The 18,482-nt window shown below is 39.6% G+C and overlaps 1 protein-coding gene across 6 annotated transcripts in view; it reads left to right on the top strand.

Annotated features, from left to right (window-relative positions):
• Positions 1 to 7,035: 7,035 nt before the first annotated feature.
• Positions 7,036 to 18,482, top strand: part of RTTN (rotatin) — a 163,832-nt gene continuing 152,385 nt past the window's right edge. For 2 of the 6 annotated variants that reach the window (XM_045041168.1, XM_045041167.1), the window contains exons 1-8: positions 7,037 to 7,337; positions 7,694 to 7,881; positions 8,944 to 9,121; positions 10,760 to 10,849; positions 12,927 to 13,017; positions 14,171 to 14,285; positions 15,205 to 15,355; positions 15,803 to 15,862. In XM_045041168.1, the coding sequence (XP_044897103.1) occupies positions 7,307 to 7,337; positions 7,694 to 7,881; positions 8,944 to 9,121; positions 10,760 to 10,849; positions 12,927 to 13,017; positions 14,171 to 14,285; positions 15,205 to 15,355; positions 15,803 to 15,862 (904 nt within the window). In that variant the 5' untranslated portion in view covers positions 7,037 to 7,306. Of the gene's footprint in view, positions 7,338 to 7,693; positions 7,882 to 8,943; positions 9,122 to 10,759; positions 10,850 to 12,926; positions 13,018 to 14,170; positions 14,286 to 15,204; positions 15,356 to 15,802; positions 15,863 to 18,482 lie in introns of all 6 variants that reach the window. The other 4 variants (XM_045041166.1, XM_045041165.1, XM_045041164.1 and 1 more) reach the window with 4 other exon arrangements.

Here is an 18,482-nt window from a genome sequence, read left to right as displayed (position 1 = left end):
ATTTATTTATTTCCTCCCAGTTCATCCAGAACTGTGAGGAAATACAGCTCGTTGTCCAAGCCACCCAGCTTGTGGTGTTTTGTCGTGGCAGCCTGAGCAAACTCATACCCAGATAAATGGAATCATATCATAGGTGACCTTTTGTGACGTGGTTCTTTCACCTGATACAATGTTTTCAAAGGTCATCCATGTTGCAATGTGTATAACTACTTCATTTCGTCTTATGGCTAAATACTTTCCAATTGTATTTTTGTGTACCCATTTCCTCCATAGTAGGACATTTGAGTTATTTCCACCTTGGCTATTGCAAATAGGTCTGTTATGAACCCTCGTGTGCAAGTATTTGCTTGAATACGTGTTTTCAGTTCTTTTGGGTATATATCTAGGAGGAGAATTGCTGGGTGGTATGTTAATTCTATGTTTAACTTTTTGAGGGACTGCCAGACTGTTTTCCACAGTGGCCGCATCATTTTAGATTCTCAACAGCGGCATGTGAGGCTTCCAATTTCTCCATTTCTTTGCCAACAATGCCATTTCTCCTCTTTTTGATTTTAGCCATCCTAGAGAGTGTGATGGGGTATCTCATTTTGTTTTTTTTTGTTTTTTTTTGATTTGCATTTCCTTGACAACTAATGATGTTCACGATCTTTTCATGTCCTAAATTTTTGCTCGTGTTTTTGCTGTCACGTCTAAGAAACCATTACCTAAATCACACCATGAAGATGTATGCCTATGTTTTTTTTTTTGTTTTTTTTGTTTGTTTGTTTGTTTGTTTGTTTGTTTTTTTCCGGAGAATTTTATCGTTTCAGGGCTTGTATTTAGGACGTTGATCCACTTAGAGTTCATTTTGTAGACGGTATGAAGTATGGATCTAAATTCATTCTTTTGCATGTGGATATCCAGTTGTCCCATTTGTGGAAAAAAACCTAGTCTTTCCTCATCGAATTATCTTGCCACACTGATGGATAGTCAATTGACCAAAATGTGAGTGATTATTTCTGGGCTGTCAATTGTACTGAGCTTTGTAGTAAGTTTTGAAGCTGGGAAACAGAAGTCCTTCAATTTTGTTCTGGCTAGTCTGTTTCCCTTAATTTCCATATGAATATAAGCCAATAATGTCCATATTCTTTCCATGTGGGTAACCATATCACTTTCTACGAGAATGGTGGCTGCATATTTGACAGAAATTGCTTTAAACCTGTAGTTCAGTTTGGGGCAGTATTGCCATTTTAACAATATAAAATCTTCCAATCATTGACACAGGATGTCTTTCTATTTATTTAGGTCTTTTATTTTTTATTTATTTATTTTTTAAAAGTTTATTTATTTATTTTGAGAGAGAGTGCACGAGCAAAGGAGAAGTGGGGGTGGGGGTGGGGTGGGGGGACAATCCCAAGCAGGCTCTGCACTGTCAGCACAGAGCCTGATGTGGGGCTTGAACTCACAAACTGTGAGATCATGACCTGAATCGAAATCAAGAGTTGGATGCTCAACCGACCCAGCCACCCAGGTGCCCCATCTATTTATTCAGGTCTTTTAAAATGCTTTTCAATGATACTTTGTAATTTTCCATGTGGATGTCTTATATTTGTTTTAAATTTATTCCTAAGCATTTTGTTCTGTTTATTGTTATTGTAATCGTTTTCTTAACTTAGTTTTTGGATTATTTGTTGCTTGAATACACAAATAGAACTTTATTTTGTACACTGGTTTTGTATTCTGTAACCTTGTTAAGTCTTTCCTTTGCTCTAATAGTTTCTTTGTGGATTCCTTAGAATTTTCTACATGTAAGGTCATGTCACCTGCAAATAGAAATAGATTTACTCTTCCTTTCTAATCTGGATGTCTTTTATTTCTTTTTCTCGCCAATTACTCTGAATAAAACTTCCAGTATAATGTTGAACAGAAATGGTGATAGACATCCTTGTCTGCTTCTCCACATCTATAATTAAGACCCCTATTTATTAACATGTGCAAAGAAAGCAGAGTTCAAATCCATGTGCTTTGCTATTTGAAGTGGAACATGAATATACCTTGCTTCAATTCTCCCAGTTTAAAACGGCATAAAATATTTATTACCTTTCTGTTTTGGTATTGGGAAAGCGAATTAGAGTTTGATGATCCCCTTAAAAATTAAATATTATGTAAATTCATAGGACAAAGTTATGGAGCATAATTAGGAAAATTCACAAGTAGGGGATGAAACTTTTAGCCATGCGTCTCTTTCCTTCTTAAAGATCAGAATTATTAATAAATCATTAATAAAGGATCTTTATTCTTAAGTAAGGCAGACTGGGCTCCAGGTGACTTTCTGGAAGACCCACAGAATGTTTGCCTGCCCTGGGCACCATGAATAACTTCCCTACATCTATTGGTTTGAATCCTTTTGTTTACGAATCCTATTGCTTGCTTTAAAAAAAAAATTTTTTTTTAACGTTTATTTATTTTTGAGACAGAGAGAGACAGAGCATGAACGGGGGAGGGTCAGAGAGAAGGAGACACAGAATCGGAAGCAGGCTCCAGGCTCCGAGCTGTCAGCACAGAGCTGATACAGGGCTTGATCCCACAAACTGTGAGATCATGATCTGAGCCAAAATTAAGTGTTGGATGATCAACCGACTGAGCCACCCAGGCGCCCCAATGGGTGCTATTTTTAACCCCAATTTCTACTTGTAGAAGCTGAGGTTTAGGGGTTATAGAGGCATCAGGTTTTTCCCCCCTACCGAAGATTCTTTCTGCCCATTTTCTGTTAATCCCACCTATTTCCTTGGTGGAAATCTGCCCAACTCCTTTTAACTCTGTTCCAATTATAATACCCTGCCCTGCAGCTCAGAGTGTGAATAAATAACCTGCGAACGGGCAGTCTCACAATGTCGATTCTGATGGGGTTCTCACCATGGATTTTACATCCAGAGGTTGGCAGAAAAGCTTTCCCTTTCTTCTAGGGTCGCTATATGGGAAGATGGAAGTCTGGACCATGTTCCCCTCTTCCTCTACATTTTGCCAGTTATACAAAAGAATGAGACAAGCACACTCAGAGAAGCAAAGCTAAGATATTGAGAAAAAGAATCTTAGTGTCTTTTGAGTCTCTAAGGCCAGATCCTTTTCTAGAGTGAGGTAATAAATGACTGATTTTTGTGTACTTCTTTGAGTAAAAGTTTTGTCATTTGCAATCAGGAAAGTTAATGAGCTCACCCATAATTATGCAATTAAGAAGGTTGCAAAGCTGGTTTTAAACCTATGTCTGGGGCACCTGGGTAGTTCAGTTGGTTAAGTGTCTGACTCTGTTTCATCTCAGGTTATGATCTCACTATTCTTGAGTTCAAGCCCTGCGTCAGGCTCTGTGCTGACAGTGTGGAACCTACTTGGGATTCCCTGTCTCCCTCTCTCTCTCTCTCTCTGTTTCCCTACCTTGTGCATGTGCACTCTCTCTCTTTCTCTCTCTCTCTCTCAAAATAAAATAAATAAACATCAAACCTATGTTTGGTTCCAAGGTTTATGCTCTACATAATACTTTGTTTTAATATCCTGTTTAGCTTATATGAATATGAGGCAGATATTTTAATTTAAATGTTTATTTTTGAGAGAGAGCATGAGTGGGGGAGGGACAGAGGTGTGTGTGTGTGTGTGGGGGGGGGGGGAACAGAGGATCTGAAGCGGGCCCGTGCTGACAGCAGCAAACCTGATGAGGGGCTTGAACTCATGCACCTTGAGATCATGACCTGAACTGAAGTCAGATGCTCAGCAGACTGAGGCACCCAAGCACCCCCAGATGTTTTAATGTAGTCAGGTAAGAGAAATAAAGGGTAAGAAATGCATATGATCACAGCGGACAGACCCACTGTACATAACCCAAGTATTAGAATTCATGTTCACATGGTGAGGAAGAACAAAACTGCACAACTTTTCCAAGAAAAAAAAAAAAAGCATTTTTTTTTCTCCTAGCACAAATCACTACAAATAGTATCATGAGCCCTTAGGAGAGTAACTGAATATTTCCTGTGATCTAGGGTATAAATATCTTCATCGAAGCCAAATGATCGGGTAAAGCAGACTGAGGCCATGCCTGCTAGTGATGTATGGGTATGGGTATGGGTAAAAGGTTGAAGAATGGCTGAGAGTTAAGTGGACCCATGCGCTTCTGGGTCCATGTTTTTTTTCCATTGTGTTGCATAGCTTGTGATGATAAGCAGATTCCAACATACAAGGTCTCTACTCTTCATCCCTTTCCTGATCCATATATACATTGCCAGCTGGATGACTACCATTTATCATCCGGTAAAATGCCACACGTTTTTATTATAAGTTAGGATTTAAATAAATGTAACAAACACGGTTGTTAGCACAAGTAGAGAATTACAAATAGCCATACATACAGTTCTCCATACATCCACACAGGCATATATGGTTCATTTTTTCAAGTACTCAGGCATTGTGCAGAAAATTTACATCGATGTTCAAAATTATAAAAGCCCAAGTTGCTGATTGAGATAGAGTAATAGTAAAAATTAATAACTAAAGTGTATGCAGGAGAGACCTGATTAAAACCTCCTTCTAAATAGATCTTGGGTGAGATTGAAAGTTTGAAAATAGCAGTTTCAGAATGGTCAGGAATAACCATAGTTAGAACATTATAAATCTAAATTCATGATATATGATTAAAACTTTTCTTAGATGTAGATTCATGGAATTATCTGTAGCTAAATAAGAATGAAAACAAAGCAATAAAACCTTTGGTTCAAGAAGTTAGAAAAGGAGCCAGAAAACAAACCTAAGAAAGGAATGAGAAAGCAAATGATAATAAATAAAAGTACAGTAAATACCTTAGAATCTGGGTATTCTCTTTAACAGAATTAATACATCGAAGATTGATTCTTTGAGGAAAAATTGGCAAACCAGTACTTAGTCTAATAGAAAAATGACACATAATTGCTTTGAATGTAATAAGCAGGACTTAATGACTTTTGTCTAATTATAAAAACAATATACACTCAACAATAACAATAAAAATTAGAAAATAAAAGCAACATAAACAAAACCACTTTTGATGGATGGTAACTAGGCATACTGTGGTTGATCATCTTGCAGTGTATACAAATATCAAATCATGTTGTACACCTGAAACTGATATAATGTTATGTGTTCATTATATCCCATTTAAAAAGAGACCATTTTATAGTTTGATCCCCCCTTTTAACTTGAAACATGCTTGTTTTACATTATAGTTTACCCCTGAACAACACAGGCCTTTGGGGCAGTGACTCCCGTTCAGTCAAAAATCCACATATAATTTTTGATTCCCCAAAACTTAACTACTGATTGTCTAGTGTAGACATGAGGCCTTTCCCATAATAGTTGATTAGCACATATTTTGTAGGTTATACTTAGTATACACTGTATTCTTACAACATAGCAAGCCACAGAAAAGAAAATGTTAAGAAAATCAAGAGGAAGAGAAAATACATCTAGAGTACCGTATTGTATTTATTGAAAAAAATCTGTGCGTAAGTGGACCCGTGCAATTCCAACCCATGTTGATCAAGAGTCAACTGTAATTTATTTTTCTCCCACAGTATTATCACTGACCCTTCCCCACTGACATCCTCAGTTTCTCATCATCTAAGACTTTTCATCTTAGAAATATCTTTCTAAAGTTATTTCCATTATTCTTCTGTACTGTCATATGTATTTTGACTTTGATACTTCAAATCCACAAATCCAAGCTTTCATGCTTGGATAACTACAGAAACTTCTCAGCTGGTATAATTGTTTCCACTTTTTGGTCCCTTTGGCACAGTACCCATCAAAAGCTCTTACCCTAGGGTTGAAGAATGTAGCCACTGTCACCATTTCGGCCAGGGAGGCTCAGGTATGGGCTAGTGGGGCATCGGTTAAATATCCACACCTCTTTTTCCTCCCACTCTCCAATTTCCTACCGCCGTCTCCCATTCCCGACAGCCACCTGGAAGCCAGAGGGACAAATGGAGAACTAGCATGCTAGTCACCTTCCCGTCCACCTCCCAGAGGTAATTTGGCCGCCTAGAATTTCTCTCTTTCCCTGACCTTGACGGACTCATTCTGAATCCTTGCCTTTGCTTGAACTGTTTTCTCTGGCAGGAATTCCCTTACCCCATTTCTTTGCCTGGCAGACAAATTCCTACTTATTCTTCTAGATCCGGGTCTAACATCACCACTCTCTAACCTACCTATACACCTTGCAGGGGCAGCAAGGTCCTAAGAATGTCACAAGGAAAATTTAGGTCAGGCTCTCAATCTGCCACTTAAATAGTTGATGTGACTGTGGATGAAGAACTCCTATGAATTTAAGTTCATTTTTTTGCAAAATAGGAATGGGTATATGTACCTTGACATCCCTCTCCTAGGGAAAATTGAAAACATTGGTGAGACAAATGTTCTCTAAAATGCAAATCTCTTTACAAATTCAATCTTGTTGCTGCTCTTACCATTGCTTAGAATTTTTTTTTCTTTTTTCTTTTCCTATTTGTTCAGACCAATCACAGTGCCATGCCAGCTTTGGTGACATTCAAATATTAATTCACACCCTTACCCCGACCCTCCCCATTTTTTTTTTTTTTTCTACAGTCCTCTTTTTTCCCCTCTTCTGTTCAGTTATGTCCTCCCTGTCCCTCCTCAGGTGTTTATACAGAACTTAGGTGTCCAAGGACACTGCTTGCCTTTGCAGGTACATTTTACAGTTAAAGAGGATAGGTGAATTTAGTTACCAACGGCGGGGCGGGGGGTGGGGGGGGCGTTGGTGGACGTGCGGGAATCCAAACTCTGTATTGTAAATTGTAAGGCTCCGGGAGCCAAGAATTCAGGTTGGCAGAGCCAGGGCGAGTTTGCAGGGCCTGGTTGGTCTTTGCCAGACCCGTGCCTCCCGCGCCGGAGCCCGCGCTGGGACGCCGGAACCCTCGGCGGGTGGGTGCAGCGGCGGGTCCGGAATTCCGGGAGCGGAGCACAAAGGGGCGAAGACCACAACTCCCGACGTGCACGGCGGCCAAGGCGGGTTCTACTCCCTGCTTGTCTCCTCGTTCTTTCCGGTTCTTACGACAGAGACTGCTGTCTAGGAGCCGCGTAGTAGTAATTACAGAGAGACTTTAAGCTTCTGTGGAGGCGCGGGGCCCAGCAGCAGCTCCCTGGATGCTTCCTATTTGTGCCGTGGTTGTCTCCGGCCTTGCGGAACCCGCAGCCCGACCGGCCGGGTTTCCATGGGGACACTGATTGTACACGGACGTTGTGGCGCGGCAGTTTAATTCTCCGGCGGCGGCTGATTGAGCGGGACGAGATGGTCTTGACGGGGCTCATCAGGAAACTCGGTAACAGTCTGAGTTGCCTCTCGCCCGCGTCGCCGTCCTGTCGTGGCCACTTGCTAAGGCTGGTTGTGTGACGTTTTGGAGGCCGGGCCACCCTGAGACGGCTCCCTTTCGTCCTGGCCCCGCCAGGGCAGCCCCCGGGGATCCATCTCGGACTGAGTAAACCCAGCGATTCGCGTCCCGAGGGCACCCGAGGCCCGCCTGTTAAAAACAAAACGAAACAACAACAAAAAAAACTGGTTTATTTCCTTCTTGACCCTGCCCCCGCCCCCAGCATCAACTAAGTTTTAGGGTGAATTCCGGGGGCGGGGGGGCGTCTGTTCGGAGCTGGGAAATAGCTTTGTGCTGTCCTTTGACAGGTCATCAGCTGGCCGAGATCAGGGAACGTGCTCTCAAGAATATCCTCTGCAAGGTTGAGCACAACTTACTCTGCTGTGAAGATCTAGTTCAGGAGAGGCTGCTTTTTCAACGTTTGCTGGAATGGTTCAATTTCCCGTCTGTTCCAATGAAAGAAGAGGTTCTCAGCCTGTTGAGCAGATTGGTTAAGGTAGGATCATTTTGAAATAAAATCAGACGAGTGAGTGCTTAATTTGTAGCATTTTTTTTTATTTTTTATTTTTGGAACAACCAGAGATGGTCGTCTGGGTGTATCACGCTCAGCTTCCTTTTATGTGTAATGTTGAGTCTCACATTGTATCTGTTGTACTCCGGAATAATAGAACTTCTGGGTTCTGGTGTGTTCTGAATTTTGGAATCATCTTTGGAAGCTGCCATTTTTCATTCTGGTTTTCCTTGTGTTCTGTCATTTACATGGTAAAGATTAGATGTGTCTGAAAGAGAATATGTTTAAAGTTAATGTTACCACGGTTAATGAATACCTCAAGTATCTGAAATTGCGTTTTCCATATGTGATTTTCAGATTTTATGTTCCTCAGCCTGTCTTTTTTTGAAAACTATTTTTTATTAAATTTTTTTTTAGTGTTTACTTATTTTTGAGACAAAGGGACAGCGCAGGTTGGGGAGGGACAGACGGAGAAGGAGACACAGAATGAGAAGCAGGCTCCAGGCTGTGAGCTGTCAGCACAGAGCCCGACTGGGGCTCAAACTCACAGACCATGAGATCATGACTTGAGCCGAAGGCCGAAGTCGGACACTTAAGTGACTGAACCACCCAGGCGCCCTTCAGCCTGTCTTGAGAGCAGTTGTCAGGGTCAGATGTCAAAGGGCAAGTCTAACGTTTTGAAACTGTAAGTCAGTGTGCAGTCATGGGACATTATTACTTTGGCATCTTTTGACGGTTGGAGGTAGGAGAGGATGGGGTGGGAGTCAGTTGAGAGAGGTAATCCATTTAATAAATAAAAGTAGGAGTTGGCAGTGTGCATTTCTTGCGTCAGTGTCTGGGCTTTTCTTTTGTAAGTGTCATCGCATGGTTTACGTATGTCTCTATAAATCTGTGTCCTACTCATGGAAGTTCTTTACTTTTGGGTATATCAATGCAAGGTTTATTTTTTGCAAAAGGAACATCTAGCATACTAAAAATAATTTCCTGGTTTAGTTGCTGTCAGATAAAGTGTAGAAGTTTTGACATATGTGATTCTTCTTATTTCAGTATCCCTCAGCAGTCAAGCATTTGGTTGACCTTGGTGCAGTTGAATTCTTATCTAAACTTCGTTCTAATGTGGAGCCGAATCTACAGGGTGAAATTGATGGCATTCTGGACGGACTTTTTATTCTTCCTTCAGATGATCCTGCCCTATACTCTGCGTCTTACCAAACCAAACAAACTGGTAACTCTTTGGAATCAATCTGGATGCATTCTGCTAAAATAGAAATATATTGGTTCTTGTGGTTAATTCTAAGGAAAGGGATCTTAGGTTAAAAAAAAACAACCCTTCCCTCCTCAACTTATTTTTATTGCATTAATTTACATGAGTTTGACCTTTTCCCCTCCTCTGCTGTTATTCAGAGGAGAATGCATTTGTATTTATTGCTTATTTTGGTCAAGGGGCCTAAAACTTGCCAGTGATTTTTTTTTTTTTTTTTGTGGGACTGACATTATTTCTTCAACAATAACAACGTTTTCGCTGAGCCCTCATTACCACGTGCCAGACATTGTTCTGAATGTTTTATACTTGCATTCTTGGACTGTGTTCCTCACAAAGGGGTAGGATGGTATCTGTCCTAGCTCATGGTTTTGTTATGGGGTCTCCAGTTAAAATGAGCTATACATAGTACACTGTTAAAATCAGAGTCAGACAGACATGAATGTAAGTCCCACTTCTTCCAGTAGTTTTGTGACCTTGGCTATAGTACTTAATCCCTCTAGGTTTTAGTTTTCTCATCCAAAAATTGGGACAGTAAGAAAGAATACTGTATCGAATTGTCATGAGGATTAAATGAGACAGTGCTATAAAGTGCTCGGCATAGGGCCTGGCATGTACTAAGCACAGAATTGTTGGTTGCTCTTGTGATTTAATTCCCAGTAGAGTGCCTTGTACCTGGAAAGCAGTTAAATTGATTTGAAGGAAAAAAAAAAATTGCTCCTGAGATTTATGTGATTGAGTAGTAAAAGTATTTAAAAATGTGTTTTTGCTTGCTTAATCTGTTAGATCATATTTTTCTCTGTATCTGTGCTGTGTCGCTACTGCTGAGATCGTCGGTGCTGCTGTTAACGAGAAAATAATAGGAGCCTCCGTTTACTGGGTTCTTGTGTGGTTGCGATTTTTAACAGTGAAAATTTCTGCCTAAGCCAAAACCAATAAAGTAGAATCTTAAACCATGTATTTTCAACCTAGTTCCCCGCAGGGGAGATCAGATGTATGGTCTAGGGCTAATTTTTTGTTATCTGTGTTAAGATTAGGAAGTACTGGCATGAAAACTTCAAGCACAATTACAAAATTAGTTTTAGTCTTTTCATTATTCCATTCTCATTACAACTGTACTGCTGCATGTGCAATCACATGTGACAGAGGATTGATCGTCAAAGATGTTGAATGAGTGCTTGACTCCTTTATTTTTGACGACTTTTTCTTTAAAGATATTAATGAAAGTTGAAGTGGTCAGGAACTACATAATTGGAGGAAGAGAGAGGAGGGGGATGGACTAAGAAGCAGAGATGAGCCCTTGAGTAAATACTTTGTAACAGATTCTTTATGTACATTGTGCATGTTTTCATCTAAGGAGTAGTAGTATTTGCTGAACCACAAAAGAGGGGAACACCCTTCCCTCAATTCAAAACTGACTCAACATTTACATTTTTTTCCTCTATAGGAAGACTATTCAGAGGAAAAAAAAAACCTGTTATTTTTCCAGTTTTTAAAATGATTAAAAAACTTAAGAGAAAACACTAATATTTGAAAAGAGTAAGTTTCGCTTTTAGCAAATAAGGAATCAATAATACAGTAATATATATATTTTTTTACCAGAATTGCCACAACAACCTGAAATCTTAATAGGATATTTTCCTCAAGACAAAAGTAATTTCCAGCAGACGGAAGTGTCTCCACGACCAATGGGTGTGTATATGTAGAGGGATAGATCCTGTTGACCTGGTAAATCAGAAATTAATGTACTTTTCCTAATGTTGTGGTCAAGCTTGAATGTTTCAGTTTCCTCAAATTAGGATATAGTGTCTAAGTGGTGAAATTTTACATTATTCTAACTACATTTGAACAGCTGTATTTAGGTGGGTGGTGATGGTGGCAGAAATACTCAGTGCTTACTGAACACAAATTCTTTGTTGGGAACTGTGCCGCGCGCTGTGTATGCATCCTGTTTATTCTCCAGCTCACCAAGTGGTACTGTTCATCCAGTTACTCAAGCCAAAGACTCAGGATCATTTTGGTTTCTTCATTTGTCTTTATCCCAGCGACCAGCTGATAGAAGGAGAGCTCTGATTTAGAGTCTCTCTCTCCCTGGAATCTCATCCAGGTCTTTAGATATCTGGCTGGGTCTCTGCTCACGTGTCGCCTTCTCAGAGAGGCCTTCCTGAGGACCCAAGTGATCACTTTCTACCTATGTTTAGTTTTCTAACAAAGATCGTCTGAAATCACATACTAATTTACCTCTTCTTTGTCTTCCTTGTTATAAGCTTAATGATAGCTTTGAACATTGCTTATCCCCAGTGTGCAAAACTATGCCAAAAGCATAGTAGGTGCTCAGTATGTATTCTTTGAGTGAACGAATGAATCTTCAGCAGGTCCCGGTGAAATTGATATTGGTAATATCCCCATTTTAATGATGAAGGCACTGAGGCTTGGAAAGGATAAAACCTTTGTCCCAGTTGATGCACTTAAGGAATAGTTAAGTGAGCACGTACCTGACATTTTATTGCCTGCATAGTTGAAAAGAAAACGTTGTGTCCAAGGGTGTATCTGTTCACGTCAAGTATTTCATTTAACTCAGTTTGGAAGCTGTCTGTTATTAAAAGCCTTTCATAGAAACTCTGGTTGAATAACAGCATAAGAAGGAACTGAAAACTTGTTTAGCTGTTAAAATACTCTACCTTTTCTTTCTGTGAAAGTTTTGTTAGGCTTGTGAGGGAGCTTTGGTTTTGAGATGGTAGTTTCTTTGTGTTTGTGATTTAGAGGCTTCACTGAGTGACGGGGAGAGACATCTGAAGGGAGAGAATGTGTCCAGGGCTGAGAAGGTGGGACCTCGAGTGCAGCTGCTAAAAACGTTAGGGACCATTGAGATGGTAAAACGCTATGTGAGTTGCAGTTTGTGGGTTAATGATAGGGGCTTATTTTGGATCCATTTTTCTGTGTGCAGTAGAGGTCTGTCCTTCCCTCCACCCCCCCCCCCCTTACTTTTCTGTGAAAAAGTAAACCCTGCTTGTGTGTTGGCACTTTTGAAAGAAGCAACTGTGCTATATTTGGGAATTTAATAATACTGTTATCTAAATTCAGTGATTCCGTGCTCTTTTCAGAGCGTTTGGCGGAAAGACTGTTTGCCACTTGGAAGGGTTTCTGTAGATACTGCATACTGTTTCTCAGCTTTGCCACCTTAATTTGTACAATATAAGATTTGTTTAAAACATAATTTGAATGGGGTAGTTTAAAATTGTGTTGGTTTCTCAGATTTCTCTTAATCTGGTTTGAGTGCTGATATTTGATCTTCAACCTTATGGTCTTTAAGTCGTCTTCAAAGAGGCTTAAACATCTAACACCATGAGGGATATTTGAACATGCCTAATTTTTAAATATACTATATGATTATGTCTATTTCATTTTTAAGTTCTACAATTAAAGGCCTCCAAATGCCAGTTCCTTTCATGTTAAATTTAAGCTCTGTGTTTTGGTTAGCCACAGGGCACAATAGAAAATGTAATTCAAGTTCTAAATGTCATTCAGTATTGGTTTGTATTTAAAGCTCTTCTAATAACAATAATGTATGGGTTTTGTGTAAAATATGAAAACAGCTCTGTTATTTATCCTGTTAGGGAACAAATTTGCAGCTGACCTTGTTTAGTATATTTTAGGTTACTGTAAGATGTAACTTTGAAGACTTGTTTTAAGGGTAAAGCCTTGCTCTTAACATTGGGAGTCTATCAACTTGTCTTTGATCCCTTAAATTTTGCTGTTCCATTAACAGTAAATCAGACTGTGAAGTGTTTGAAGTTTTCTACATTTCCCTGGCTCCCCCTGACTACAACAGATAGACATGTTCTCTCTTCTAACGAAAGGTACGGTGCCTGGCATTGTCAGGCATTTTGCTTCATTGATAGCCATTACATCTGGTTGTTATTATCATACATTTTCACCAGGAAAAAAGATACTAAGTGTCTGTGAAAGGCAGTACTGGGAGTATATGAATGATTTTCACTGTTTCAAAGAGCAATTTAGAAAATTCCTATTTGCTGTTATCAGGCTACACATCTAGTTGTTTTTGTTTGTTTGTTTGTTTGTTTCGTGATTGGAGTCATGTATAGTTCCTGGTGACATATGAGTCATCTCTTATTGGCCAGATTGATTGGCCAAAGCTTATGCCCTTGGTTAATAAAAATGGAAAAAATTAAGCATAAATGCAGTCTTTTTTAGTGGACAGTATATTCAGTGGGCAGTAGAAAGACCAATGTGCTAGAATTAGGATGAGATAAGCAGCTACAGGCTGTTAAATGCTTTTTGATGCTGGCACTCCCAAGGCATCAGTAAATTCTCTTGGAATAACATATTGAAGAGGTAGGGTACACGTAGGAAAGGGGCAGGGGGTCTGAGTTGGGCCCCCAGGAAGAGACACAGTTCCTAGTACACCCCTTTGGGTGGTGGATGGTGGGCTGGAGCTGGGCTGAGAGGGGGCTTGTGGATTCTGCTATATCCCTAGAGGGTCACATATTGTCTGAGAAGGTGAGGGGTGTCCTCTGTTTGCGGTAGGAGGGGAATCCAGCTTGACTCCCTAGCTTGGGGAAGAGCAGTAATAAATCTAATTTCTAGAATTAAATTCTACATTTCCTGTTATTTTTTCTGTGTTACATCCTAATTCGTTTAGCGAATTTCATTGCATTCTGTGCCCTTTGACTTCACTGATCTCATTTATAGCGTTGTGATTTTCTTGGCATACCGTGGTGGATACTGTGTAGTGCCTGTTGTCGAGGAGGCTCTAGTGGGGGTTAGAAAGTCAACAGGCAGTTGCTATTGCACTGAATATAAGCATATGGAAGAAGGACCTATCCTAGAGTTCTTGATTACGGAGTAGATCTAGGAAGGCTGGCTGCCCAGGGAAGTGAAGTCTCAATTGAGACCTGAAGGACTGTTAGTAGAGTCATTACGCTACTAGGTTACTTGGAATCTGGTACAGATAAGCTCTTTTTAAAAATAAATAATGCTATCTTTTTGTAGCTCTTTAAGAAGTAGTAACCACACTTTAATCTGGAATACCTGTGAACTATTGAAGGATGTTATCATGCAAGATTTTCCTGCTGAAATTTTTCTTCAAAGGCCAAAAATTGTTCAGGTACGAATCCTCTGTAATTGTTGTAGATTTTGAAATAGAGAACTTTTTTACAATGAAACATTTTGCAAAGTAGGAGTCCTTGGGAAGGAGTGTGCAGTATTATATTTATAAAATGAAGTGTTTGGTTACTGAAACCACTTGTGCTCTTCTTTGGGTAGTGGTAGTTCTGATCAGAGGTGGTCTCTTTTGACACACACAAGTCCAGTTTGACCACCTTGAATTTACCTTTTATGGGTTGCATAAAGGGAGAATAGACTTTGGAAATTGAGGTTGGACAGCAGTAACCATTTTTCATCTAAGAATAGCATTGTTTTTTGAATATGTAGGATGTCTAAGGCACAGGGCTGGATGCCGGGGAAATAGGGCAATGAACAATTCAGATAGATTCTGTGGTTTATATGGTAGAGCTTGGGATGTGGGGTCTAGGGTTGTGGCCTATCTGCAGCAGCTAGTGATGCCTCAGCACCCTCGCTCTGTAATCACAGGGCCGAATGGAGGCCCCTGAATGGTAAGTATGAAGACACAGTGTGACAATGGCAGTTGTCAGAAGGCAGCAGAGGAGAGGAAAGCTGTTAGCTGCCAAAATGTGGCAAGATGATTTAGCTGTTTGAGATGCTGAAGGCTTGCTGTTATTTTTAAAAACTACTTTGTAACTTACGTCCTGAATGGGGAGTAATTCATGTTCTCCCAGAATAGGTACTCAACCTACACACTTTAGATGTAACAAATGCGCACTCTTTTTAAATTTTATTGTCTCGCTTTATCCCATTGCTAAGTCATTTTTGCCTATTTCCGTTTCTTATGTCTTACAAATATTTTACAAGTTATTTTCTTTCCTTTGGTTGTTCATTTAACCTTACTTAAACTCCACACCCACTTTCATTGATCATTTTCATTCATTTCATTCATCATATTTCAGAGCCTTTTATCTCTGTTAAAACTGGCCTTTGGAGGAGACGGAAAGCATCGCCTGGCCTTACAGTCCGTGTCCTGTTTGCAGCAGCTGTGCGTGTATTTAAGAAACAGACTGAACTTTCACCGTGATCCAGGTTTTTTCTCTAGTAAACAAGGTATTTATGTTTATTTATTCATTAGTCACTGGTGGTATTTGCAGATTCTTCTGAGAAGTTTCTATTATTCTTACTGTGTAAATATTCACAGCATAAACTCCTCATTCCTAAATGCAATCAGATAATCACTTGAAAACCAATTGTGTGAGTGACAGAACCACTCATGATCCTGTCTTTTTTTTTTTTTTTTTTTTTTTTCATAAGAACCATTTGCAAGATTTTTTTTCTTTTCTCTTAGGCATATACTGATGTTGGGAGCCAGGGGTTAGAATTCTGAGTTCAACTATTTATGTGGGACCTTGGGCATTTTAGAAGTTACTTGTTGTATTAATAGATTGGTTTAAAAAAATAACGATTTGTATTTTTTTAAATAAATATATTTTTTTAACTTTTGGTATATTTTATGTTTATTTATTTATTTTTAAGTAACCTCTCCACCCAACATAGGGCTTGAACTCACAACCTCGAGATCAAAAAGTTGCATCCTGTACCAACTGAGCCATCCAGGTGCTCCTGATTTGTATTTTATGAAAACTTTTTATGCGGCTTGTGATGTAGTTAGAGTATTTATAATATGATAGCAGTGCCAGACTTTTAAGGGAAAAAGCACCACCTAATGGCCAACTAGAGCACTCGGTTGGCTTTGTCGGCAGTATTTACAGCTTAGAAATTCTGTGCACTTACGCCCTATGCATTGAAAGTTGAATATTAAATTACAGTGATTTGTCATCATACTTCACAGTTAATCCCAATTCTGTTCAGAGTTTCGCTGATCCTATGCTACTTGAATACTTATGCTATACATTAGCTTTATTATAGGTCTCAGAAGGTATAGGGTTCCTCATTAACGTTCTTGAGATACAGCATTTTGTAAATGACTGATAGCAGAGAGCTTGTGGATACCCCATATTTCATCAGAATAAGAGTTATAATATTGATAAAAGTATTATCTTTGAAGATTTACTCATGTATTAAATTTTTATTTATCACCAACTATATGCTGATTGATATTCTAGTCTCTAGGGGGTATAACACCGAACAAAACAGATAAGGTTCCCACCCTTCTGAGCTCATCCTTGAGAAGGTTGGGGACAGGTAATAAACAAGCAAACAAGTTTGTTTCAGATCAGAAGTGCTCAAAGGAAATAGGCAGGGTGATGTGACTGAAAATGACAGGGGAAACGAGGCTTACCTGGATAGGATGGGTGGGGAAGGCCCTCAGAGGAGGTGACCTGAGGGGCGAGAAGGAACCATCCACTTGAAGAGCTGCAGGAACTGTATTCCTGGAAGGTCGGAGGCCTTGGGGGGTGATATTCTAGAGGAACAGAAAAAAGGCAGACATGTGACTGGAATGTAGTAAATGGGGAGTGGGGAGCAGAGAGGGAAATGAAGTGGGAACAGAGGTAGCTAGGGGCCGACTGTATTGGGACTTGTAGATCTTGGTAAGGATTTCATATTTTCTTTGAAGTGCAGTGAGAAGCTCTCGGAGAGCTTTTTTTTTCTCCTTCTGAAAATGCCTTTATTTTACTTAATTCCTTTAAAAAATTACGGTAAAATATGTAGCACAAGCCATTATAACCATTTTAAAATGTGCAATTTTGTTGGCATTATTACATTCACACTCTTATCTACCCATCACCATTTTCTGTTCTCAAATGTTTTTCATCACCCTAAATAGAAGATCTGTGACCATTTAGCCCTATTCCCGTGTCCCCTTCTCTCTGCAGCCCCTGGTAACCTCTCTACATTCTGTTTCTAAATTTGTCTGTTCATGGTATCTCATACAAGTGGAATCATACAATATTTGTCCTTTTGGGTCTGGTTTATTTCATTTAGCATGATGCTTCCAAGGTTCTTCTGTATTGCAGCTGTGTCAGAATTTCACTCCTTTTTCTGTATACACCACATTTGTTTATACATTTATCTGTTGCTGGACCCGGGAGTTGTCCTCATGTTTTGGCCGTTGTGAATAATGTGTCCGTGAACATAGGCATATCTGTTTGAACCCCTGTTTTCAGTTCTGTCGGGTATATACCCAAGAGTGGAATTGCTGGGTCATATGTTAATTTCACCTTTAGGTCTCTGAGGAGCCACCAAACTGTTTTCCCCAATAGCTGCCCCATTTTATATCCCCACCATAACCTGTGAGGCTTCCAGTTTCTCTATATGTTGCTAACACTCAGTTATTTTCCCTTTTTAAAATCCTAGTCCTCCTAGTAGATATGAACTGGTATTTCACTGTGGTTCTGGTAAAGAGTCCTGACTAATGACTAGGGATTTTTCTAGTGACTTTTTATGCGCTTATCGGCCATTTGTATATCTTCTTTGGAGAAATGTCTTTTAAAGTTCTTTGTCTGTTTTTAAATTGGGTGTTTTTTGTTTTTTTTTTTTTAATTGTTGTTTTAGAAGCTCTTTATATATCCGGGTTACTAAATCCTTTTTAGATATATGATTTGCAAATACTTTTTCCCAGTCTGTAAGTTGTCAGTTTCTTGATAATGTCCTTTGATTTTGATGAAGTCTGATTTATCTGTATTTTCTTTGGTTGTACTTTGGTTTCAGATCTAAAGATCCATTGCCAAATCCAAGATCATGAAGATTTACCTCTATATTTTCCGCTAAGAGCTTTATAATTTTAACTCTCATATTTAGGTTGTTGATCCATTTTGAGCTAATTTTTTTTTTAAAAATTTTTTTTTTTTTTCAACGTTTATTTTATTTTTGGGACAGAGAGAGACAGAGCATGAACGGGGGAGGGGCAGAGAGAGAGGGAGACATAGAATCGGAAACAGGCTCCAGGCTCTGAGCCATCAGCCCAGAGCCCGACGCGGGGCTCGAACTCACAGACCGCGAGATCGTGACCTGGCTGAAGTCGGACGCTTAACCGACTGCGCCACCCAGGCGCCCCTATTTTTTGAGCTAATTTTTGCATGTGGTTTGAGGTAGGGTTTCTTGTGGAGTTATGAGCAGGGATGTGCCTAATCTGCTGTTTTGCCTTGGTGGTCCCAAATGTTCCAAGTCAGTAATGCCGGCTAGAAGGCTGCATGTAATCAGGCCAGTTAGAGGTACACCTAATGTTAGATGCAAATGCTAAGTGAATGCTTGCAGAAACGGTTGACCTTTACTT

The sequence above is a fragment of the Felis catus genome, chromosome D3 (assembly GCF_018350175.1).
Source record: "Felis catus isolate Fca126 chromosome D3, F.catus_Fca126_mat1.0, whole genome shotgun sequence".
Taxonomy (NCBI): domain Eukaryota; kingdom Metazoa; phylum Chordata; class Mammalia; order Carnivora; family Felidae; genus Felis; species Felis catus.
This window is presented reverse-complemented; position numbering and strand designations above follow the sequence as displayed.